At 36.2% G+C, this 27,384-nt stretch overlaps 1 protein-coding gene across 2 annotated transcripts in view; it reads right to left on the minus strand.

Annotated features, from left to right (window-relative positions):
• Positions 1 to 27,384, minus strand: part of CAMKMT (calmodulin-lysine N-methyltransferase) — a 427,130-nt gene that overhangs the window by 395,212 nt on the left and 4,534 nt on the right. For both annotated transcript variants that reach the window (XM_043918115.1, XM_043918114.1), the window contains exons 2-3: positions 18,512 to 18,684; positions 9,773 to 9,837 (exon numbers count right to left, since the gene is read on the minus strand). In XM_043918115.1, coding sequence (XP_043774050.1) covers positions 9,773 to 9,837; positions 18,512 to 18,684 — 238 coding nt within the window. The remainder of the gene's footprint in view (positions 1 to 9,772; positions 9,838 to 18,511; positions 18,685 to 27,384) is intronic.

Consider the following 27,384-nt stretch of genomic DNA (forward strand, 5'->3'; position numbering starts at 1 on the left):
TAATTTCAAGTAAACATTTTTAAAGTGAATTAAAAAGAGATGTCTTCTAAATGTTCCTTCCATGGTAAGTAATAAGCAAATGCAAAGGACTCTGTTTATGGCTTAGGAGCATGTTTACCCAATATTGTGTTGAAAGAAAAAGCTGCCCTGACAACTAGGAGCCAGGAAGTCGGACGACTAGAAACATATAGCTCAGGAAACTACCATCTAGAAACCTAACCTACCCCTAGAAATCTTTTCTAACTACCTTCTAGAAGTCTTTCTAATGAAGGCTACACACACACACACACACATACACACACACACACATACACACTACAATTCTCAAGACAGCCTAAGAGCCAAATCCAGACCAGCGTTGCCTGCTATCACCAGCTCCCCACTCTCACTGGGGCCTCCTACAGGCTCAACTATTGTGCTCAGTTGCGTCTGACTCTCTTGCAACCCAATGGACTGTAGCCTGCCAGGCTCCTCTGTCCATGGAATTCTCCAAGCAAGAATACTGGAATACTGGAGTGGTTAGCAGTCCCTTCTCCATGGGATCCTTATAGTCTCAGGGCTGCTGACCATTACCTATGCCTGCGAACTGAACTTTAAAATTTATTTTTCAACAGAACTTATAAATGATCTATGCTCAAGTTCGATTTCCTTCCACTGACTGAGTTTTTAACCTCTTTATACTCCTACAACCTAATAAAAACCTAGAATGATTTGATCTTTGACTTTTTTCAAGCGTATTGGGGGAATTAACAGATTAGTATCTAACAGTGATGTGAGTTCCTTGGACAAAAGTATTGTTTAAAAATAAAATACTTGGAGAACAGTGTGGAGATTTCTTAAAAAACTGGAAATAGAACTGCCATATGACCCAGCAATACCACTTCTGGGCATACACACCTAGGAAACCAGATCTGAAAGAGACACGTGCACCCCAGTGTTCATCACAACACTTTATAATAGCCAGGACATGGAAGCAACCTAGATGCCCATCAGCAGATGAATGGATAAGGAAGCTGTGGTACATATACACCCTGGAATATTACTCAGCCATTAAAAAGAATTCATTTGAATCAGCTCTAATGAGATGGATGAAACTGGAGCTCATTATACAGAGTGAAGTAAGCCAGAAAGATAAAGAACATTACAGCATACCAACACATATATATGGAATTTAGAAAGATGGTAATGATAACCCTATACACAAAACAGAAAAAGAGACACAGATGTACAGAACAGACTTTTGGACTTTGTGGGAGAAGGCGAGGGTGGGATGTTTCGAGAGAACAGCATCGAAACATGTATATTATCTATAGTGAAACAGATCACCAGCCCAGGTTGGATGCATGAGACAAGTGCTCGGGCCTGGTGCACTGGGAAGACCCAGAGGGATTGGGTAGAGAGGGAGGTGGGAGAGGGGATCGGGATGGGGAATACATGTAAATCCATGGCTGATTCATGTCAATGTATGACAAAATCCACTACAGTATTGTAGAGTGATTGGCCTCCAACTAATAAAAATAAATGAAACTCAAAAAAAAAAGAAAAAAGAAAATACACTATATTTTTTCAGTAGTAAAATTAATTGCTCCTTTTTCCCACAGTATTGTCCTAAGCAATTTGAGATTTTACCACAGCTTTCAATAAAAAAAAAAAAAATTATCACTCAATTTGGAAATTAAAGAGTATTCACTTTTTTTTTTTCATTTATTTTTATTAGTTGGAGGCTAATTACTTACAATATTGTAGTGGGTTTTGTCATACATTGACATGAATTAAAGAGTATTCACTTTTTTCAAAATAAAAATGACACTGCCTAAAACAAGCCTTTTCCAATGAACCAACTCTTCACATGAGATGGCCAAAGTACTGGAGTTTCAGCTTCAGCATCAGTCCTTCCAGTGAACACCCAGGACTGATATCCTTTAAAATGGACTGGCTGGATCTCCTTGCAGTCCAAGGGACTCTCAAGAGTCTTCTCCAACACCACAGTTCAAAAGCATCAATTTTTCGGTGCTCAGCTTTCTTCACAGTCCAACTCTCACATCCATACAAGACTACTGGAAAAACCATAGCCTTGACCAGACAGACCTTTGTTGGCAAAGTCCCTGCTTTTTAATATGCTATCTAGGTTGGTCATAACTTTCCTTCCAAGGAGTAAGCATCTTTTAATTTCATGGCTACAGTCACCATCTGCAGTGATTTCGGAGCCCAAAAAAATAAAGTCAGCCACTGTTTCCACTGTCTCCCCATCTATTTACCATGAGGTGATGGGACCAGATGCCATGATCTTAGTTTTCTGAATGTTGAGCTTGAAGCCAACGTTTTCACTCTCCTCTTTCACTTTCATCAAGAGGCTTTTTAGTTCCTCTTCACTCTCTGCCATAAGGGTGGTGCCATCTGCATATCTGAGGTTATTGATATTTCTCCCGGCAATCTTGATTCCAGCTTGTGCCTCTTCCAGCCCAGCGTTTCTCATGATGTACTCTGCATACAAGTTAAATGAGCAGGGTGACAATATACAGCCTTGACGTATTCCTTTTCCTATTTGGAACCAGTCTGTTGGAGGGCTTGGGGGCAGGAGGAGAAGGGGACGACAGAGGATAAGATGGTTGGTTGGCATCACCGACTCGATGGGCATGAGTTTGAGTAAACTCCGGGAGTTGGTGATGGACAGGGAGGCCTGGCGTGCTGTGATTCATGGGGTCACAAAGAGTTGGACACGACTGAGCGACTGAACTGAACTGAACTGAATACAAGCCTAATACAATAAAAAAAAAAAATCAAATGCTAAAAAGTATAAAGAAGAAAGTGATAATCATCCATAACCCCAATACCCCAACAAAACACTGGGGACATTTAGACACAGTTCTATGCATACACCTTTTCATACTGCTCATGGGGTTCTCAAGGCAAGAATGCTGCAGTGGTCTGCCATTCCCTTCTCCAGTGGACCATGCTTTGTCTGGACATGACTTAGCAACTGAACAACAACTATGCATATACATACCTACTTAATTAGAATATATGTACTTTACAAAAATAGAATCATATTCCCTATAGTAATTTTTTAACCTAATATGCTTTAAAGACCTTATACAGCTATAAAATATTCCATTTCATGAAATATCCATAATTAACCAGTCATCTAAAATTAAAGATTTATTTATTTTTTCCAGTTATTTGCTGTGCTATAATGAATTCCTTTATATTCCACCTTTACATTTTGGTTTCACTATTTCTTAGAAAAAGAATTATGAATCAGATGATATGGGTACTAAAAATTATGAAAGACATTGCCAGACTGCCTCTAGAAAAGTAGAATCAATTTACCCTCCCACCAATGGTAGATGAGAGTACACATGTACCTGCAATTCACTGATTATTGTTTATCTTTGCTCATCTTCGCCAATTTGATAATAATTCTCACTGTTTTAATTGCATTTCATCACTTCCTTACTAGTCAAATAATCATTTTATGTCTTTACAGAGCATTGGCATTGTTTTTGTGAATTACTTTTTTCTAATTTTCACTATGCTTTGTCTTTTTCTTATAGATCTGCAGCCTGCTTTTGCTATTTCTTTGTGGGAGCTCTTCACACAATAAAGAGAATACATCTTTGTCCGCGTATATGTCATAAATAATAATTACCAGTTTGTCATTTCCCTTTCAACTTTTTTGCTACTTTTTGAATAAAGTGACTTTAAATCTTTATTTAGTCAATCTATTTATTTTTAAATTCATAGGACTTGGGTCACACTTAGAAAGGCCTTACTTATTTCAATATCTTAAAAGTATTCATCTGAAATATCTAGAAGTGTTAGAATTTGTTAATTAAATATTTAACTATCTTAAATTAATTTTGGTAATTACATAGTATAAAGGAAGAGATTTGATTTTTTTTCTAAATTCCTAGACAAACTATTTATTGAAAAATTCATCCTTTCTACTCCCACTGAAATCCCATCTTTATCACATAATAAATCACATATATTTTTGTCTTTCTGAAGTTTCTTTTATAAAACACTGATTTACATATGTATTTCTGCAGTAATATTATACTTTTCATAATGTGACTTTGCACTGTTTTCATGTACAAAATAACATAAAACATTAAAACACAAAAATATTTCCTATTTTGTGTTATTTTATAATATCAAAGATATTGAAAAGGTCTTAGAATAAATGAGACATGATATTAGTATTAACAACAAAATACTAATACAAATATTACCTACAGTTTACACAGTATTTTCACATTACCTAATATTATGTTTACTACACTAAAAGGTAGTTATTGTTTCTTATTGAATTGTAAACAGTTAAGATCTGTTTAAAAACTTGCCTACAATCACATAGCAAGTAACTGGCAGAGCTAAAACCTCAGCATCATATTCCAGAATACTTCCATGACCCCACTAAGTTAAAAATAGAGCAATTACCCACAAAAGCCCAAAGTTCTCATTTTTTAATCAAACGCTCTTACCAAGAATATATACATACACACCTACATAAATGCATATATGTCTACATACATAGATATAAACACAATATGCCTTTATTTGAATGAAGAAAAACTTTAAATCCAATCTGACACTCCTGAAAGCTGAAATAATTCCACCAATATTACAGACCTTAACTACATAACACAATAAAAATGAAAGAGAAAAACTAAAAATCTGGATTATATTTCCTAAGAGACAGTCAACTTTGGTCTCCCAAATATAGGTAGAAATTGAAAACATTTTGTATTTAAACAAGAATATTTGCTTAATTACTAACCCCAAATAGATGAGTTTTGGATACACCACAAAACAGGTCCCACTATGAGACCCCTAGAAAGAACCAAGAAGCAGGAGACTGCAGCTGTGTGCATTAAAAGTCCAGGTTAGACCCAGGATTTGTTGGGGAGAAAAAAAATCACCATTTTCTCATGTAAGAGTATACAAGGTAGAAAGTTTATAAATTTCTCTAGGTTGATGTCCTGAGACATCAACCATCACAGGTCCTGTTGTGTAGCTCAGCGAGGAGAAAAAAAATTATTTCAAAGAATAGCAGAAGGAATGTTAACAATACATTTCCCAAATTTAAGGGGTACTGTTGTGCTAGCCAGGACTCCTAATTCACACTAGATTATTGCAATAATATACAGTAAATATTGACTTCCAAAGCCTTTAATGGTTTATACACATATTGTATATATTGTATCAATAAATTGTATGAGAAGTATTAATCATCTGTTCATGCTGTCAAAAGGACAACGTGATTTAAAAAAAAAAAAAAAAGAGTTCAAATGAAGCAATTATATTCCCCACTCTGAAAACATTTTACAGGTAGCAAACAGTTGTACTATATAGTATGCAGTAAAATCTGGATTAAGGGCTGAAGAGAATCATTTTTTTTAAAAATTCATTTCAGTGGAGGAAAGAGATGAGGTGGAGAAAGAGAAAGTGCTTTCAGAAGAGATACGGCATGATGGGATTTCTTTGATTGGAGGTCAGGGACTGGCTGGAAAGGAGGCTGAGCCCGCAGAGAAAACAGAAGCCAGAGATCTGCCACAGAGTACTCTCCTGTGACCCAAGGTATCTGCGTGACATGCTGCATGAAACACAAAAGAAGCCAGCACCTCGTCTGAAGTGACGGATGCATCCCATACTTATCCCTAGGTAGCTTGATGGCATCTCTTTCCAGGCACAATGAATCAATAGCAGACACGACCTTTCCACAAAGTAGCTTTGATACCTTAAAGAGAAGTATGTTCTCAAGTACCAGACCCAAAGACGAAATATGTATACCTATCCCTAGTTAGAGGTAAGCAAAAAAGAAGTTTTGACTTTCAACAACAGAAAATATAAGTATATAAAAGTAAGACTGGGGTCGTATCCTAAAGAGCAATGAATTATTATGCAGAGAAGACTGTGTGAGATTCATTTTAATTTCTCCCTATAACATTCAAAGGAATTCAAATACTGAAAGGATATCTCAAAAACATGAAACAGTTTGCAAGTCACACAGTTAAAATAATAGAGGCAAACAAAAGGAGTGTCTTCTTTTCTAATATATCACCAAATAAGAAAATATCTAGAGGTTTCATTTATTTTCCAAAATTAAAGATTTTCCCAAATCTTTTTGATGAGAGCACAAACAACTTCAAACAGTAAGACTGATCCTCTGCTCTTTGAAAATTTATAATGAATAAAAGCATTACTTGTTTTTGAAGTTAACTGGAAATTGAGATTAATGGTTCCAGTAAACACAAATATATTTTGTATATATTCTCATATGTATGTTTTGTATAAACACATACAGGGGCCTGTAACTATAAAGTACTTTAATTATTTTTTTATATTATCAGGAAGTTATGTTAACCCAGAAACTAATTCCTGAACAAATAGATAATTCTATCTACTGGCTCTCTCATGGTATCATATTAAAAACGTTTTTTCCTCATCCCAAATATTCTTCAGCATGATAGTAGTATTCTACCACAGTGATGATTGAGGAACTGTTTTTCCTGTATAGAAATTTCTCTATAAAGATTAACAAGACCAAAAGTATTCCTGCATTTAAAGCTAGAAGTATGAATATTAAACTGATACCTACAATTAAAAAATGAACTAAACACATCAGTCAAGAAAATCTTTCTTATTAGTGAATTGCTGAATATATTAAATATATAAGAAATAAATCAGAGATAAACTTTTAAACATACATTTTTCTTGTTTACATGATGAAAGCTTAGGCTTGCTGTTCAAGTTATTTATTCCAATTATATTGAGTTGTGAGATAGACTTGTGATTGTAGCGCCCTCTGCTGGGCTTTCCTGTCACAAACTCAATCTAATGTCACTGGGCCTGCATGAGTAGCTCAGTGGTGTCCGACTCTGTGACACCGTGGATTGTAGCCCACCAGACTGTTCTGTCTGTGGAATGTTCCAGGCAGGAATACTGGAGTCGGATGCCATTTCCTACCAGGGGATCCTCCCAATCCAGGGACTGAATCCGTGTCTCCTGTGTCTCCTGCATTGGCAGGCAGATTCTTTAGCTCTGAGTCACCTGGGAAGCCCCTAATGTCACTACTACAGTACAATCAAATATTTGCGACTTCAAGTGAAAAACCACTTTTTCAAAACTTGATCACTTTAAGCCTTGACAAGAATTATATGAAAGTTATAATCAAGACTTACTTTAACAGGACTTTACCAATTTTACATTAAGTTGAAGTATCATTATAGATTTTTCTTAAAGAGTAATATAAACACTACAAAACATGCTTTAATAAGTTTTATTTTTATCACCTCTTCTATTACTCAGAAGTTACTGAATTATTACTTAGGCAATACATTCAGGTTTTTTTTTTTTACATTCAGGTTTTTAAGACCATATTTATGACAAAACATTTTAGTAGATTACTATTTGTGTAATTTGATCTATTTTTCCCACCTTGTTCAATCAAAATACTTTACTTTTACAACATCAAGATAATCCTTGATAATACTATCTTCATTATTAGAAAAAAAACTGCAAAGCTTTAGAGGTACTCATCACTGTAATAACAGATTCATTTACTGAGTATCAACTATGAGGGATGTAGTATGTTATACACTTCAATACATTAGATATCCAGTTCTAAGAGATGAAAAAACCTAACTGCTCGAGATTAATTTCAGAACCAAGAAACTAGTGGTTCTAATTCCAAAGATTCAAGTCTTTCTACCAAACAATGTGCAGCAGTGGGGGAAAAAAAAAAAAGCTTAACCATACAAAGCTCCATTTGTCAATGCAACAACAACTTGAGGAGGAGGGTAGGTGCAGACAAGTTGATGGGAAAAAATGTTTGAGAAGTATTTATATATCATTCATAAACAAAACAATAGCTTAGACCTTAAGGAAAAAAATTTTTTTTACATAATGCTGCCAGCTAGTGGCCCTATTTCATACTGAACCACTGGGAACAATACTTGATTTTCACATTACCAAACCAAAAATCCATATTCAGGACTTCCTGGCAGCCCAGTGGTTAAGACTCTGCACTTCTGCTGCAGAGATGAGGGTTCCACCCCTGCTTGGGGAACTAAGATCCTGCATGTCATGTGGCATGGCCAAAAAACAAAAAATTTTTTTAATTCACATATAGCATTTTAGGACTTTGTTCCTAAATTACACATGCATAAGCCTGACCTGCTTCCCTGGTGGCTCAGATGGTAAAGAATCCGCCTGCAATGCTAGAGACCTGGGTTTGATCCCTGGGTTGGGAAGATCCCCTGGAGTAGGGCATGGCAACCCACTCCAGTATTCTTGCCTGAAGAATTCCCATAGACAGAGGAGTCTGACAAGCTACAGTCCATAGAATCACAAAGAGTCGGACATAACTGAGCAACTAAGCACAGCAAAGCCTGACTTAATGATATTTTACATTATCAAAGAACTAAAGGAGAACGTCTCAACCACCATTAGCATTAGTAATAATTAGCATTAGTAATAATACTGGGAAAGAATTTAGCCAGCATCAGCATATAAAAACTAAAAGGTATGCCTATCACTGTCCACAAAAAATAAAATTACATTATTTTAAATATTTTAGGATAATTTTAGGATATTTAGATTTCTTAGTGACAAAATACATAAATACTTTTCTCAGCAATCAAAAGCTTGCTATAATGTGGGCATAAGAACAAGATTATTGCCTGAGTATTGCTGGACATTATTCTTTGCTGATCTAAAATGAGTACTTCTTGCTCCGTATGTTATTTTAGTTCAGACAATAAATGATTACAGTTATAAATTTTCTTTTGAAAAGAAAAGCACTAGAATATAATTTTTACATTTAAAATGGTCATATTTCATTGATAATCCACTATCTTAAGGAAAATAGCCTATGCAGCACACAGAAAGAAGTACACAGCTTCTATCATGGTATATTGTTCAACACCATGATATAAAGATATTCTTGTTTGACTTCTATCATTGTATGACATTATGATGAAATGATTTACTCAGTGGAGAAATCCATCATGATGTAATTAAAGACTAAGATCAAAAGATAATATATTCTATAGTATTATAATAAAGAATAAAACAAAAATATTCTATTAAAGTATATTAGCAGCAAGGAAAAATGTTCTGGGTTTATTCTCCAGTGAAAGAATAAGCAAGAAGTGGAAATGCACACACCTGAAACACAGCAAAAAAGGGAGAGACAGCCCCTATGTTGGACTGATTAACTGAAAAGGTCAAAATGGAAACAAGAAACAAAAGGGATAGTACTAGAGAATCCAGTGTTCCTTCTGCCCTATTTAGTTCAATCAAAATAGTTTATTTTACTACATCAGAATAATCCTTAATAATATTATCTTCATTGTTAGGAAAAAAAAGCTTTAGAGGTACGCATCACAGGTAATAATAAAAAAATTCATTTACTGATATCAACTATGAGGGATGTAGTACATTACACACTTTATATACTTTATATTCAGTTCTGAGAGATGAAAAAGAATAAGGCCATGGAGACAATATAAATTGCTCAAGATTAATTTCAGAACCAAGATTCAAATGCAGGTGGGTCTTACACATACACACAAAAATTCCAAGTATAAAATTAACTGCCTTATCCCACTTAGTAGGTGCATCTTATGAGGCTTATTAATGCAGCTAAAAACAGCAGGAGTTTCTATGATACACACACAGACATACGCTAGTCAATAAACACTGAAAAAAAAAGATTAAAAATTGACTTTTAAAACACTAAAATTATTTCTATAAGTATATAACTTACAGACATTTCCTGTATTGTCAAAGCTGGTAAGAACATCTTCAACATTCAAAGATCCACTATTATGCCTAGAAAGGAATAAAGCATGTTCTTTAATCTCTGACACATTAACATTTATTAATTATTTAAAGCTGACACTATGTATTGTGATACACTGAATAGTAACAAACCTTTCCATGTTGTGCTTTTACAGTATTTCTGCCCACTAGCTGCTGCTGCTGCTGCTAAGTCGCTTTAGTCGTGTCCGACTCTGTATGACCCCGTAGATGGCAGCCCACCAGGCTCGCCCGTCCCTGGGATTCTCCAGGCAAGAACATTGGAGTGGGGTGCCACTTCCTTCTCCAATGCATGAAAGTGAAAAGTGAAAGTGAAGTCGCTCAGTCGTGTCCGACTCTCCGCAACCCCATGGACCGCAGCCTACCAGGCTCCTCTGTCCATGGGATTTTCCAGGCAAGAGTACTGGAGTGGGGTGCCATTGCCTTCTCCAGCTGCCCACTAGAGGGAGAAGGAAAAGGACAGACTAGTCTTTGGGATATTTAATGCAATAACATTTCTTGATGATTAATCTACATTTTAAAGTACTAATAAGTATTTTATTATTTTAATTATAAGTGTGAGATAAATTATTTACCTTTTTAGAGACAACAAAACTCTACACTTCAAGAATCTAAAACCAAAAAAAGTAATCAACCTCCATAACCACACTCCACAACACATAATTTCCTCTTTAATGGCCCAACAAATTCAGAACTTCAGTCACAAAGAACTAACCAACTTTCAAGTCTGCACATTCCATTTATAGGGAGTTCTAAGTGCCAGGGGGCAAATGTTTTGTATCTTGCCCACTGATCTTAATTCTGTTCCTTTTCATCTCCCTTCACCTGATGGCCCTTTAAATATTTGATAACTGCTATTTTACTAATAGTTATAAAAGATACTATTTTTCATAAACAAATGAACCCAACTGTCAATAGATCATAGAGTCTGAGTTACTTTTCCAGTGGTGATTTTTAAAAGTTGTTGCTAATATATCTACAATCTTCTACATGCTCCCCTATATAACTTACAGCTGAAGTTCTTTAGGATATCGTAATAGTTCACAATAAGCATTAATAATTCATAATAAAATTTACTTTATCAACACTACTTTGTCACTAAAACTTATCATGAATGATGCACACTGTTATGGACTGAACTGTGCCCCCTCCCAAATTCATATGCTGAAGCCCTAAACGCCCCATCCCTCAGAAGGTGACTGAAGTTGGAGACTGGGCCTTCAAAGAGGTAATCAGGTTAAAATTGGGTCATTCAGTTCAGTTCAGTTCAGTCGCTCTGTCGTGTCTGAGTCTTTGCGACCCCATTAGGGTGGGCCCTAATGCAAAACGACTTTTGTGCTTACACAAAAAGGAGATTAGCACACACAGAGACAAGAAGGCTTGTGCACAGAGGGACAGCCACATGAGGAGGCAGCAGAGCGCAGCCACATGCAAGCCAAGGAGGCCCTGGATGAAACCAAACCTGCAACACCTAGATCTGAGGCTCCTAGGCTCCAGATGTGAGCAGACAACCCTGCTGTTAAAGCCATCCAAACTGCAGTCTTTTGTTCTGGGAGCCCTAGAGAGATACAGTAAGATAACAGATACAGAAAGAAAATACATGTCAACTGCAATACCCTTCTCAGAAGAACTTTTTATTTCTATCGCAGAGACCTAGTTCTTTCAAAGAGTGACCAAGGGAGAATGCAGAAAGAGTTACCTGCAATTACTATTGGCCTCAACAGCATCATAACCTAAGGCAATGAAGCTATCAACCACAAATCCAACTTTCATCATTGGTACAGATTCTGTATCTTCTCTGTGGATGCAAGATTCTAGAAGAGGTTATTTACGCTAACATGGAAAAAATCCATAGCACACATGTCAGAAGAGAAAAAAGAACAAAGCATTTAACATCTAAAACACAAGATGAAGCTATTAAAATGACCAGCAATACAGCATAGAGCTCAATTTTTTTTTTCCCTGAAGATAAAAGCAATATATAGCTTCCTCAAGGAAAAACTTCCCATAATCCTATCATGCAGAGATAACCACAGTTAATAGTTTGGTATATAGCCTTCAAATTTTAAGCTATGTTCACAGACCTGTCATTAAATAGCAGAGCACATTGTCCATACTGTTTTGCAATTTGTACTTTTTTCATTTAACATATTATAAAGTTCCTCACATTATTAAATATTCTCCTGCAACATTATTTTAATGGCTGCCAAGTAGTCCAGTAAATAATTGCACCACAATTTGTTGAACCAACACCTTCTGTTGGATTTTTAGATTATGCCCATTATTGTGCTTTATGCATATTACTTCAACAAACATCCTTGTAGAATTAGGATTGAGATCTTTTCTGATTATTTCCTTAGGATAAATACCTAAAAGAGCAATTGCTTTATGGTGTAGTTTTAATAAAGAGATTCTCTCGTGCACTTTCTCTCTCTCTCTCTCTCTATCAGAATGAAATAGACATTTGAGAAGAAATCTGAGACGAGTAAAAAAAAAAAAGGTACATATATTTTGCAACAAGTTAAATATTTCTAAACAGCAGAAACTGGGATAATTAAGGTAAAGGGCATGTTTAAAAGTTAAAGGCAGTATTCAAAACAGAAAGTGACACAAAACTCATCTACTTGAAAGCCAAGAACAGAAAGCCAAGAATCCTTATTTGTTGAAGCCAAGAACAGAAAGTAAACCCTATGGCATTAAATCGAATCAGGGACAGGGAAACAGGAGAACTAATCTCATTCCTTTAAAAACTTACAAGAAGAAAAGCAATTATCTATGAAGTTGAGAAACCTTAAAAGGTGGCATCTCCTGAAAGAAAAAGGTCAACAATCATTGTCCTCAGTGGTATAAAGATTAGTGCTAATTGTAAGAAAACTACCATGAACACAGTGTGGTAAATATTCAGTTTGATTATTTCAAGTTCCCTTTCCTTTGCTCCAAACCCAAGGATTGTTCTTTGTTCAGAATCACCTACTTCATTCAGGCTTCCCTGGTGGCTCAGGAGTGCAGAAGCCACCTGCTAATGCAAGAGATGCAGGTTCAAGACCTGGGTCAGGAAGATGCCCAGGAAAAAGAAATGGCAACCCTGAAAAACTCCATGGACATAGAAGTCTGGCAGGCTCTAGTCTATAGGATTGCAAAGAGTCAGACACGACTTAGCAATCAAACAACAATAATATCTACTTTATTCAAGTGTCAACGATATAAGATCTTGTCTACCCTTAATCTTTCAACTGTTTACCTAAGCAGGTACACATTTTTGCTTGGATAATGGGTTGGACAGTAATACCTACTGTATTGGAACTTCTCAACTTCTCAAGAAGAAAGGGAACTTCTCAAACTTCAATCTTTCCGTTACACTGATAATTAATGTTATATATCAATGACGACTTTTTGCTAACATAGCCAAGATACAAAAAGTTCACTCCATGGTTCTCCTAAATTCCAAAGCTTTAACTTGTTTCCTAGGTCTTTAACCACAAAAAAGAAATGATAATTATGTGACATGACAGGGGTGTTAGCTAATAGTATGGTGCTAATCATTTTGCAATACATAAGTGATTGAAGTCAACACAGTATATATCTTAAATTTACACAATGGTATATGTCAATTATATCTCAATAAAGCTGAAAGAAAATATACCAGTACTCAATTTCTTCCTCCAAAAGTCAACCAACATTTTTTATAAGCACCTAAAGCTAAGCTAGAACTAAGGACCTTTGATTTTTCCCAGGAATGGCCCATGGAGTAAGAAATAAGGAGCAAGTCACTGGGGCAAACATTTATTTGAAGAGGAAAAAAAAGAAAAGCTACCAGAGAAAAATTTGAAGCCTACCTCGTGGCTCAGATGGTAAAGAACCATCTGCAATGTAGAAGACGTGGGTTCAATCCCTGATTTGGGAAGATCTCCTGGAGAAGGGAATGGCAACTCACTCCAGGACTCTTTCCTGTAGAATTCCATGGACAGAGGAGCCTGGCGGGCTACAGTCTATGGGGTTGCAAAGGGTCAGACATGACTGAACAACTTTCACTCATAAAGGTACAAGAGATTGAAACTAGAGGTTAAAAGTAAATGAGGGCTAAGTATGGCACCACAAAGCACAAACAATAAATGAAAAAAGAAAAAAAAAACAGATACACTGAACTTGAACAAAACTGAAAACTTTTATACACCAAAGGATACTATCAAGAAAGTGAAAAGATAAACCACAAGATGAGACAAATTATTTGCAAATCACACATGTGATATGGTTCAAGTATCCAGGATATATAAAGAACTCTCACAATTCAACAACAGAGAAAAACAACCCTAATAAAAGTGGGCAAAGGACTTGAAGAGACATTTCTGAAAATAAGATATACAAATGGCCGATGTGCATATGAAAAAACGTAAAACATAGTCACTGGGGGACTACAAATCAAAACAACAGTAAGATATCACTTCACACTAACATGGTAATAACAAAAATAATAATAATATAGGGAAAATCATAGGAGCTTGCATGCGTGGGGAGAAACTAGAACTCTCTTATAGTCCTAGTAGGTAAAATGGCACAGTCACTGCAGAAAACAATTTGGCCATTCTTCAAAAAGTTAAATAAAGAGTCACTATATGACCCAGTAACCTTGTCCCTCAGGACACACCTATGAGATTTATAAAATTATAGATTCACATAAAAACTTGTACATGAATGTTCATAGTAGCATTATTTTCTCTACTTTTTAAAAAAATTGTAAAAAAAAAAAAATGTATCTCTGGCTATGCTGGGTCTTCATTGCTGCACGTAAGCTTTCTCTAGTTGTGGCGAGCAAGGGTTACTTTAGTTGTGGTGGGCGGTCTCATTGTGGTGGCTTCTGTTGTTACAGAGCATGGGATGTGGGCATGCGGGCTCCAGGACTGGGTATGCGGGTTCAGGAGTTTGGCTCACAGGCTGAGCCTGGGCTCGTTAGTTACGGTGCATGGGCTTAGCTGCTCTCAATCATGTGGGCTCTCAGCTCCCTGACTAAACCTGAGCTCCCTGCACTGGCAGGCAGATTCTTAACCACTGGATCACCAAGTCAGTCTCTCAGTAGCATTATTCATAATAGCCAAAAAGTAGAAATTACCCAAATGTTCATCAACTGATGAATGGATAGACAAAATATGTTAGTATCCATATACTGGAATATTATTCAGCCATAATAAAGGAATGGAGTATTGATACATGCTATAACATAAATTAATCAAAACACATTATGTTAAGTGAAAGAAGCCAAACATAAAAGGGCATATATCATATGATTCTACTTAAATAAAGTGTCCAGAATAGGCAAATCTATACAGATAGAAAGTTGATAAGTGGTTGCCAGGAGGAAGAGGAAGGAGTAAGATGGAGAGTTACTAGTAAAGGGAATGGGGCTTCATTTCATGGTGATGAAAAACGTTTGAAATTTGAGAGTGGTGATGGTTCCACAACATTGTAAATGTACTAAAAACCACTAATTGCACAATTCAAAGTGGTTAAAATGATTACTTTTTACCTTGATTACAAAAAAAAGCGGTCCCCCAAAATTAGAAAAAGTAAGCCAGAGAGTGGAATGGGTCCTCAAAGGCTGCATAATAACAAAGATTTTCAGAAGGACAAGGTTTAAAAAACATGATTCTAGATGCAACTGACTTTGGAGCTCTTTCAAAAATAAATGGCTAAAGCCTTATTTTTTCAGTCTTACATCTACTAGTTAGAGGAAACTAGATTTATACAGCATTTCTACATTAAAATAGGAAAATTTTAAAAATATCAAGAGAACATTTTGATTTATTGAAACTGTGAATACATGTATATGCAAGCAAACTACACAATCATGATTGGAGTTTAAAATAAACTAGAAAATTAGATTATAATGGGCCCATATCTGTGATTTAAGCTTCATGAAAACATGACTCAATGAATTATTTTCTATATACACTGCATCACATTTTGAAGGTACTATAAAGTTCCTTCTGCAGTTTGTTGTGATCCACACAGACAAAGGCTTTTGTATAGTCAATGAAGCAGAAGTAGATGTTTTTTTGGAATTCCCTTGCTTTCTTAACAAGCCAACTAACGTCGACAATTTGATCTCTGGTTCCTCTGCCTTTCCTAAACCCAGCTTGTACTCCTGGAAGTTCTTGGTTCACATACTGTTGAAGCCTAGCTTGAAGAAGGATTTTGACCATAACCTTACCAGCATGTGAAATGAGCGCAATTGTCTGATGGTTTGAACATTCTCTGGCACAATACTCTCACTTCCTTTGGGATTGGAATGAAAACTGACCTTTTCCAGCTCTGTGGCCACTGCTAAGCTTTCCAAATTTACTAAAAAAATGAGTGCAGCACTTTTACCAGGATCATCTTTTAGGATTTGCTGAAGCTGAAGCACCAGTATCTTGGTCACCTGATTCAAAGAGCCGACTCATTGGAAAAGATCCCGATACTGGGAAAGACTGAAGGCAAAAGAGGAAGGGGGTGGCAGGGGAAGAGGTGGTTAGCTAGCATCACCAACTCATAGGACATGAATCTGAGCAAACTCCAGGAGATAGTGAAGGACAGGGAAGCCTGGCGTGCTGCAGGCCACAGGGCTGCAAAGAGTCAGACATGACTTAGCTACTGAACACAACACACACATAAAGTTCCTTCTAAAATACAAAATAAAATACAAGAGAATAAAAGCTGTTTTAATAGTCACCCCTGATGTTAATACTACTAACATTAAAACTGTACTTTTTAAATATAAATTTAGTATCCACATTTGCCTCAGTTGCCAATCTTGCCAAGTTTTAAAGGAGTACCTATGACACCCAATTACTGGCTGTGTGACCTCAGTCATCTTATTTATATTCTCATCTGTAAAATGAAGATAAAATCAGCATTTGCCCATAAGATGCTGTGAATTAAATAAACTAGTACATGTAAACCACTCACAAAAGTGCTTGTCACGTGGCCCGGCACTCAACTGTCAGCCATTATTAATGTTGCTATGATTATATATTTTTATTCTAAGATCATAATTCAGCTCTAGAATTCTATATGTTTACTGATGTGGAGAGATACCAGCTAGTTTGAAAAAAAAGAGAAAAAACCCTGGCAGCCATTGTGCCAAAATTCTAGCTCAGCCACCTGTCTTCTTTCTATAAAGAATCTTTCTATAGGATTTAGTGTAATATTAACATAGAAATATTTATTCTTTCAAAAACGGTTATATCACAAAGAGCCACACTGCTAGAGAAGAGTCTTGCTTCTATATCAAGGTCATCTCCACCAAGTGTTCTCCAAGTAGAGAACAATGTCTTATTTTGAAAGCTCCTAAGAACAGAAGAGTTCACACTTTCTCTGGCTAAGTCTTACCAGGGCCTTGAAGATGTCAGGAAGTTATTCTTGGCACAGTTTACACTTATTGCCTCTTATCACAGTGGAGGCAGAAGATAAGTTTTAGAAGTTTATACCTTACTGTTTCTCCTTCTCTTTAATATCCTTATAGACTCTATCTTCCAACTGTTTAATTATCTTCATTCCTGCTTCACAGAGTTATTGGAAGGAGAACATGAATTAAAATACATCAAAGCACTGGGTGCTATACCTGGCACACAGTAAGTATTTAATACACTTTTCTTTCCTTCCTAATCAAGGACTAAACTAATTGCCTCAATCACAAATGCCAGGCAATTGAGGTGTTCTAATTAGAATTTCACAATAGATGTACACAAACCCCAAAGTTTTTATCCCTATTTAGAGTTTTCAGTAAAGCAGTATTATGAAATCAGATCCTAACTGTACTTCCCTGCCCACCCTAATCAATTTTTATCCAAATCCTAAATATTCAGCTGTTACGGTATCTTTCAAAGCTTAGATATCTTAAACTAAAATAGTTCAAGAAACATATACTATAAATAGACATCCTTTGTGAAAACACTTTTCTTAAAATTATTCCTAATTCACCTAAACTGTATTCAGACATATTTCCACTTAAAATGCTTTTTGATTTTTCTACAATTACTATAAATGTGCTTCTCCCTTCCTTTCAAAATGTGTAATCTTGTCAAGAAAAAGGCAGATTTTATAAAAATCAAACACCTGAAGTAATGTTGCAACGTGCTAGACTATAACTGTGAGAGAAAAATTAATTCTGTAAAAATGGTATCTTATAACCTCAGTTTGCAACTCTCTTAACTCTTTTCTAATGATTTTTAAAACCAGAACAGTCTGTATGCTTTTCACACTATCACTGTTTTCTGCTGAATTTTCTCCTCCTATTTTTAAGATTCTTCTGAAAGTGACAAAACATGAATAGGAAAAATACCAAACCTTGATTTTTCAAATAACTACTACTTGAAGAGTAGTTTGGAAAAAGTCTGTTTTCACTTACAGCCTCAAGAAGAACTTGGCTTTTTTTCATATCAAATGTTATGAGAGAATGGTTAAAAGAACTCTTTGATTTGAATTTTATCTTCAAATGCCAATACATTCCTTGGAATGTTTTTTTCTTTAGTTCTGAGAACATAGCAAGACCCAGTTAAAGCAGCATTTCCAAACACAAAGTTATAAAACCTAAATTCTGATAAAGACTGCTCGCAAATTCAATAGAATGAACAATTCGATTCTTAGTAGATTGTTTTCCTTTTACAAGAGAAAAATGCTTAAAAAAAGTCTTAACTGGAGTGATGTTTACCTTAAGAAAACACTGTATTCAGGATAGAAGATGCTTGTATATTGGACCCAGGCACCAGCTTCCTCTTCAGTTTCCAGTTTTTTGACTTCTGTTACTGAAAACAGATTAAATGATTCAAATCTTCTTACAGATATATGTCGTAGACAGTCATCCAGGTGTTTTTGTTTCAGAACCTTTGAAATAAAACCAAGTATTGTGGTCACAAATATTATATAAATACAACATTTAACATTTAAGAGGTAAGGGGACTTTCATTTTTGATAATGGCAGATAATTCAGACCACTGTCTTACTGAAAACAACTAGAAAAGATGCACAAAACATTTTAAAACGCTACTCAAAGGCATCGGAGCACAAGGGCAACACTGAAGATCTACCAGTCTAATGTCTAACAAGGTAAATCTAGTGAGAAGAGTCTGGCTTTTGTAACCACTCTTCTTGTGAGACATTCAATCCCGAAAGAAAGGTCTGAGAAGACAAGCAGCACCTTCAACAGTTTGTAGAATTAGGGGGTAAAAGTTGAATTTCAAAGCATACTACCTAGTCAGGAGCAGGTATGTTATTCTGAGCATGTGTGTGCATGTGTGCACGTGTGTATACCTAGACAGGAGCAATATGTTATTCTGAGCCGGGGTGTGTGTGTGTGTGTGTGTGTGTGTGTTTTAACATCAAATAAGTAATTTGTTGGTGTCGTTGAAAACTGGGTTCTTAAGTAAGAGAGAAAGGCAATACAGCTGTTAAGACTAATGAGGTTAAGCAAAAACACTGTAGCTCTGAATCTGAATGAAGTATAATATAAATTAGTGATGTATTTTATTTTTTAAAACTATACATGTATTACCTACATCTGACCACTGAAAGAGACTTCCCTGGCAGCTCAGACAGTAAAGTGGTAAAGCCTACAATGCGGGAGACCTGGGTTCAATCCCTGGGTTGGGAAGATCTCCTGGAGATGGAAATGGCAACCCACTGGACCAAACTAGCAGCAATGAAATCACTTAATGCACATACTGCTGTCTCTAAATGACAATTTTTATTAAAACAAAGTAAGGGGAATTCCCTAGTGGTCCAGTGGCTGGGACTCCCAGCTTTCACTGTCAAGGGCATGAGTTTTAATAGTATCTGGTTAAGGAACCAAGATGCTTCCCTGGTGGTTCAGATGGTAAAGAATCTGCCTGCAATGCAGGAGACCTGGGTTCGATCCCTGCGTTGGGAAGATCCACTGGAGGAGAGCATGGCAACCCACTCCAGCATTCTTTCTTGCCTGGAGAATTCCCATGGACAGAGGAGCCTAGCGGGCTATAGTCCATGGGGTTGCAGAGTCAGACACGACTGAGCGACTAAACATACAAGGAGCTAAGATAAGGCAGGCAAGCTGAGGAAGAATGGCAGGAATTCTACAAGATGAGCCTGGAACGTCAGGCACACAAGAAAACAAGAGAGCCTTACAGAATTAGGGTTATATCAAAAGGATTCAAGAGACAATAGGAAAAGGGCTCAGTGGCCAAAGATGGGATACTGTGGATATTAACACAGATAATAAATGTAACTAAACTGAAACACATTAGTTCATAATGGTAGTTCTTAAATGCCTCACTGCTGACCACTGAAGAATGCAAAAAACCAACTTATTTTGAAAACTAGTAATTGAAGAGAAAGAATCAAGTATTTATCTGTTTTTCCTATATAAACTGTAACTGAGAGTATCCAAATGGAAGAGGGGAAGTTTCTCTTTAAATGAATAGCCCAAGTAATAAATGAAGAAAGAACAACAGAACATCACCATTTTCAACTCCCTCATGAATTCATGAACCAAGGTAATCATCATTAGGAAATGACCACACGCCCTGTGATTACTGAGGAAATTTCACACCACCATTATCTTGACCAACTAAACAAAACAAAAAATATCAAATCTGAGTTTCATCAAATCTCTAATGGGAAGTAGGAAATACAGGGGTAGAGGAACACATTGATCAAGAGCAATTAGCAAAATTCAAATTATGGGAAACTCTACACAACACCCAGTTTCTTCTAAAATAAACAGCAAGGGCTGGAAAAGAGACATGCCAAGGGAATATTTATTAATAGATTAAAAAGACTTAAACATATCAACAAGAACAATATTTGGAACTTAATTTGGATCCCATTTTCAAAAAAATTAAACTGTAAAAAAAATTAGGAGACAATGGAGAAAATTTGAAAACTGACCAGATCATCAAGGAATTATTCTGCATAGGATTTGGCATTGTAATTATTTTTTAATGTTATCTTGTATAGGTACATACTGAAGTAGTTATAGAAAAATGTTATCTGAGATTATCTGTTACCTCAGTTGTTATCTGAGAATGGTATCTCAGTTATCTGAAGATTCACTTCAAAATAATCTGGTGAGAGCTGCATAATGAGAGATTAGAAATGAACTGAAGTAGTCCAGAGTTAAAAATAGTTGAAGCATATGGAAGCCTTCCTCAGTAATCAATGCAAAGAAACAGAAGAAAACAATAGAATGGGAAAGACTAGAGATCTCTTCAAGAAAATAAGAGATACCAAGGGAACATCTCATGCAAAGATGGGCTCAATAAAGGACAGAAATGGTATAGACCTAATAGAAACAAAAGATGCCACTTAAGAAGAAGTAGCAAGAATACACAGAAGAATTGTACAATAAAGATCTTCATGACCCAGATAATCACAATGGTGTGATCACTCACCTAGAGCCAGACATCCTGGAATGCGAAGTCAAATGGGCCTTAGAAAGCATCACTACAAAGAAAGCTAGTGGAGATGATGGAATTCCAGTTGAGCTATTTCAAATCCTAAAAGATGATGCTGTGAAAGGGCTGCACTCAATATGCCAGCAAATTTGGAAACCTCAGCAGTGGCCACAGGACTGGAAAAGGTCAATTTTCATTCTAATCCCAAAGAAAGGCAATGCCAAAGAATGCTCAAACTACCGCACAATTGCACTCATCTCACACGCTAGTAAAGTAATGCTCAAAATTCTCCAAGCCAGGCTTCAATAGTACATGAACTGTGAACTTCCAGATGTTCAAGCTGGATTTAGAAAAGGCAGAGGAACCAGAGATCAAATTGCCAACATCCGATGGGTCACTGAAAATGCAAGAGAGTTCCAAAAAAACATCTACTTCTGCTTTAGACTATGTCAAAGCCCTTGACTGTGTGGATCACAACAAACTGTGGAAAATTCTTAAAGAGATAGAAATACCAGACCACCTGACCTGCCTCCTAAGAAATATGTATGCAGGTCAAGAAGCAACAGTTAGAACTGGACATGGAACAACAGACTGGTTCCAAACTGGGAAAGGAGTACATCAAGGCTGTATATTGTCACCTTGATTATTTAACTTATATGCAGAGTACATGAGGCAAAATGCCAGGCTGGATGAAGCACAAGCTGGAATCGAGATTTCTGGGAGAAATACCAATAACCTCAGATATGCAGATGACACCACCCTTATGGCAGAAAGTGAAGAAGAACTAAAGAGCCTCTTGATGAAAGTGAAAGAGGAGAGTGAAAAAGTTGGCTTAAAACTCAACATTCGAAAAACTAAGATCATGGCATCCGGTGCCATCCCTTCATGGCAAATAGATGGGGAGACAGGGGAAACAGTAGCTGACTTTTTTTTTTTTTTGCTCCAAAATCACTGCAGATGGTGACTGCAGCCATGAAATGACAAGACACTTGCTCCTTGGAAAAAAAGTTATGACCAACCTAGACAGCATACTAAAATGCAGAGACATTACTTCACCAACAAAGGTCCACCTAGTCAAAGCTATGGTTTTTCCAGTAGTCATATATGGACATAACAGTTGGACTATAAAGAAAGCTGAGCACCGAAGAATTGATGCTTTTGAACTGTGGTGTTGGAGAAGACCCTTGAGAGTCCCTTGGACTGCAAGGAGATCCAACCAGTCCATTATAAAGGAGATCAGTCCTGAATACTCATTGGAAGGACTGATGCTGAACCTGAAACTCCAATACTTTGGGCACCTGATGTGAAGAACTGACGCATTTGAAAAGACCCTGATGCTGGGAAAGATTGAAGGAGGGAGGAGACTGGGATAACAGAGGATGAGATGGTTGGATGGCATCACCGACTCAATGGACATGAGTTTGAGTAAACTCCTGGAGTTGGTGATGGACAGGGAGGCCTGGCGAGCTGCGGTCCATGGGGTCACAAAGAGTCAGACACAACTGAGATTGAACTGAACTGTTAGATACCTGAATGGCTCTTAAAGTACTATTTCCAATTTTGCATATATCTGACATTTCCTGTAAAGTGTTTTTAATATATAAAGCACTCTAATAGCCATAAACAAATTAAATATAACTGAAAAGATATCTAAAATTAAATATACTTGAAAGTTAAGCAACAGACTTCTAAATAATCTATGAATCAAAAAACACACAATGGAAATTAGAAAGCATTTTGAACTGAATAATAAAAATGCATTTCAAAACATGAAATGCAGCTAAATCCATACTTAGAGGGAAATGTATGGAAAAGCTAAAAATCAGTAAACTAAGTATCCATTGCAAAAACTAGAAAAAGAACAAATTAATTCCTGAAAAGAGTAAAAGTTAATAAAGCAGAAAACAAACAAAGCAGGGGGGATAAACAACATCAAGGGATGGTTCTCTGAAGAGATTAATAAAACTGATAAACCCCTGATGAAGCTATTAAGGAAAAAAGAAAGAAGGTATAAATTTCAATGACATAAGGAGATCACTGTAGATCCTACAGGCATTAAAAAAACACAAAGGAATATTATAAAGACTAACTTTGAAATTTTAGATGAAATGGACAAATTCCTAGAAAAATACAACTAACCAAAATTGACACAAGCAGAAACTGAAAGTCTAAATAGTCCTAAACTATTTTAAAAATAAAATGCATAAATAAAATACATAATAACAAAAAATGCATAAATAAAAATTTTACCACAAAGAAAACTCTAAGTCCAGATTGTTCACCAGCAAATGACACCAAACATCTAAGTAAGAATTAATTTAAGTCTTGCCACACTCTTCATTAAATTCTCAAATAACCCCATGGGATAGATACCTATTATGTGACAGAGGAAACTACTGAAAAGGAATGGTAATTTGCTCAAGGTCAGAAAGCTAGTAAGAAGCAAATTCAGGCTATCTGACTACAGAGCTTGAATTTTCAACACCTCTTCTTGTGGAGAATGTGGTAGTGTGGCACCAAACATCACATTACCACTTTCTTTAAGATACCTTCCTATACTAAAGCTAGAAATCACATTTCCCAGAATCCCTAGAAGTCCGTTTCACATGTGCTTTTGGTTTAGCTAACCGGATGGACTAACATGAGATTTGAAAGAAAGAAAGATGGGAAGAAGAAAGATCCATTTCTGCAATGTGTGCTAGTAAGAACAGTTCTAGAGACATTTGGATCTTCAGCAGCTTTAGCGGAGGTTCCAAAGCTCACGCTCTAATTTAGTGGAGAGTGAAAGAATGAATAATGGAGCATGGGCGTGCACACACACACACCAGAGGCCGTACAAGTGTCAAACCTTTGCTGGTAGACACAGCAGGCAAGGTGTACTTCTGGAGTCTACAGTTCCAGAAACAGCTTCCTGATCACCAGAGATCACAATGTGAAGTGATCCCAGAAAGAGGCTCAAGTTCTTCATTTTGGTAGAGTCAGCATTTCTCTTGGCAGGCCAGCTTTTGTGTTGCTCTGGGACTCACTTTTTGTAGGTTCCTTTAGTTCCTCCAAAGACTTTATGAGCACTTAATTCCCTTTATAAAGCCCTTGTCTGCTTAAAATAGCTAGAGCTGTTTCTCTTATCTAAAAAGGAACCCTGACTACATAAAGGCAAACTGAGATCAGAACCAAGCAAGAAACCATACCAATATGAATAATATACCTTGAGGGAAAAAATAGGATTAAAATTTTTATATTATATAGAAGGTTGATAAGGTTGATTTTTTTAAATGGAACATCAGAAAAGTTGCCTCTCTTTGACTTGGTTGAGAGTTTCCTTTAAAAATAAAAGGATGGAGCTTCCCTGGTAGCTCAGTGGTAAAGAATCTGCCGCCAATGCAGGTGACATGGGCTAGATCCCCAAACCAGGAAGATCCCACGTGCCTCGGAGCAACTAAGCCCCGACGTCCCAACTATTGAGCTGTGTTGTAGAGCTGGAGAGCCACAACTATTGAAGCCTGTGCGCCCTAGAGCCAGTGCTCCATGACAACCGAAGCCACCACAATGAGAAACCTGCGCACTGCAGCTACAGAGTAGCCCCTGGTCTCCCCAACTAAAGAAAAAGCCCGCAGAGCAGTGACGACCAAGCACAGCCAAAGATAAAATACATTTTTAAAAATTTTTTTATAAATAAAAGGATAAATTGTTTTAAAAGTTTTTACCAAAAATAGTCTTATTGTTATCTATCATCTATGATTATGAGGAAGAAAAACACATCACTAAACAAAGCTTACTCTCAAAAAAAAATTAAGTTATAAAATGCAAAATGTAGATATTATAAATTGTCATAGATCTTGTCCAATTAATGTCCAAAAATCAAATTCTTTTTTATACTAATTAAATTACTCTGATGTCAAGGTGATGTCATTATAAATCACTAAGGTAAAAAGTTACTAAATCAACACATGTATAAAATTGGAAGAGGCTTTTATAGTTTAGTAAATTCCATGATCTACAATATGACAAGGTAATTCTCAATGAAAGTAACAGTCAATATATTTAGAATAAATAAAAGGGAACATTTACTTACATAATCTATACACTACTCAGTAAAGGTAATCATACACAATGAAGATCAAATCAGATTACTACTGATTCAGTTATTTCAAGGTCATCAAAAATGTCTGCAGCTTTGACTTGAGAGGATAGTTAAATTTCCCATCAAGGTATAATCTTGTCAGCTACGCTTTTAGAATATTGCCTTCCAACCCCCTAAGTAAATAATTAAGTAATATTCAAATGAAATTATGAGGTGGGGTGGTGAAGGAAAATACTCAAAAGTTCAGATATAAAAGGTTATATACCTTATAAATAAAGTTTGGGGTCTGAGCTAGAATTGTGAAGTCAAACAGTACCTATAGAGAGCAGCTTCTTAAAATGGCAAAAAATGAATATAGCCACTCTTTGTCACAGAGAATTCAGAAGGAACAAGAAGGCAATGAAAACCAGGTAGACAAAGTGAAAACATTCAGTTGTTTGAAAGCTTCAAGAAAAGAAATGAATGAAAATGTTTTCAACAATAAGCAAAAATGTGATGGATATGTTAACTCATTGGAGGTGGGGGTGGGGAATCCTTTCACAATGTATACATATATCAAATCATCACATTGTATAGTTTACAATATGATTTGTCAGTTATATCTCAATAAAGCTGAAACTTTTAAATGGTGAATTTTTTTACTCTTAGAAAAACTCATATAAAAGCATCATTTTTAGGACTCAAAACTTTTTAGGAATTAAAATAAATCATAGATTTCTGGTCTTAATTTAAAAAACAAAAATGAGCCAAATAAAAATATTCAGCATTATTTTAGGAATGGGGGTTAAAGTATTTAACCTCTGGAAAATTGTTATATTTACTCTTAGGAAGACTACTGATTAATAGTCTAATAAGTTTTACAGCTCAGAGAATGCAAAAAGACACATGCTTTCACACCTGGAGCCTTCTAAACTTTTTATTTTCTTTGCTGCACAGTGAAAAGTTCATTTCTTTCAGGGACTTCCCCGGTGTTCCAGTGGTTAAGAATCCGCCTGTCAATGCTAGGGACATAGGTTTGATCTCCGGTCTGGGACAATTCCACATGCCACGCAGGAGCTAAGCCCGCCCTCTAGAGACAGCTTGCTAAACCAAAAATAAACTTTTTCAAGTCCATTTCTTTCAAAATAATTATTGGTGGAATATTTTGTTTTCAGCTTGACAAGCTACATACTTCTAACTCAAGAAAACATTCCCGTTCACCATTTTGAACCTAAAGCATATTCCTAAATATTCTTAAGGAATCCAATAAAAACCAATTATTAATCAATAACTCAGAAACATAAAAAAAGAAAATCTCCTCCAGTCACTGATGTATATGTCAATAAGGTTTGAACTGCGGGGGTCAGGGGTGAGCATTACAATTTAGATGCTTAAGGTTAAAGTATGTTCCACAGAGCACACAAAAATCCATGTCATCTGTGACTACATAGCAGTATAAAGTTCTACAATTAATTGAAATGTAAGTTTAACTTCAACAATGTGAAAAATCCTTATAAATACAATGATGTATAAAATGTCAGGAAAAAAAAGGAGGGGGGAATGAAAGAGCACGAATGACCCTGCTCAGCTGCTGCTGTAGAAAGTGATCCCTAGTGATGCCAATAAAAACCAATGAAGAGTCCACCACTCAACTCCTCACCTACATAGGGATCTAAACCACAATTCTCAGTGCAAGATCTATAGGCACAAGCATTTCTAAGACATGGTTTCTTGGTGTCTGCCATTTTCTATCAAGGAACTGGGAGGCATAAACAGGGCACAAAACACAGCAGCATCTCTTGTAACTGACTCTGAATTAGCAGACCCTCTTCGTCCCCTCTATTAAATAAATACTCAGACTGGGCCATGTGAACTCAATAGTGCCAAGGTGCTACTCCTGCCCTCCCCATTGAGTTCGCTGCCAAGTTAATTGGCCTTTTTCACAAGCTCTTTACACCAGCTGTTCTTACTATTGTCATGCATTAAACATTACAAAAACTAATGAAATAATAATTATGAGGAGTAGTAATCATTATTCCATTTTATTTTTATATTTCTTCCATAAAAGTTAAGTTGAATGTTTTGGAAAGATAAAGG

This window comes from Cervus elaphus, chromosome 11, assembly GCF_910594005.1.
Source record: "Cervus elaphus chromosome 11, mCerEla1.1, whole genome shotgun sequence".
NCBI lineage: Eukaryota > Metazoa > Chordata > Mammalia > Artiodactyla > Cervidae > Cervus > Cervus elaphus.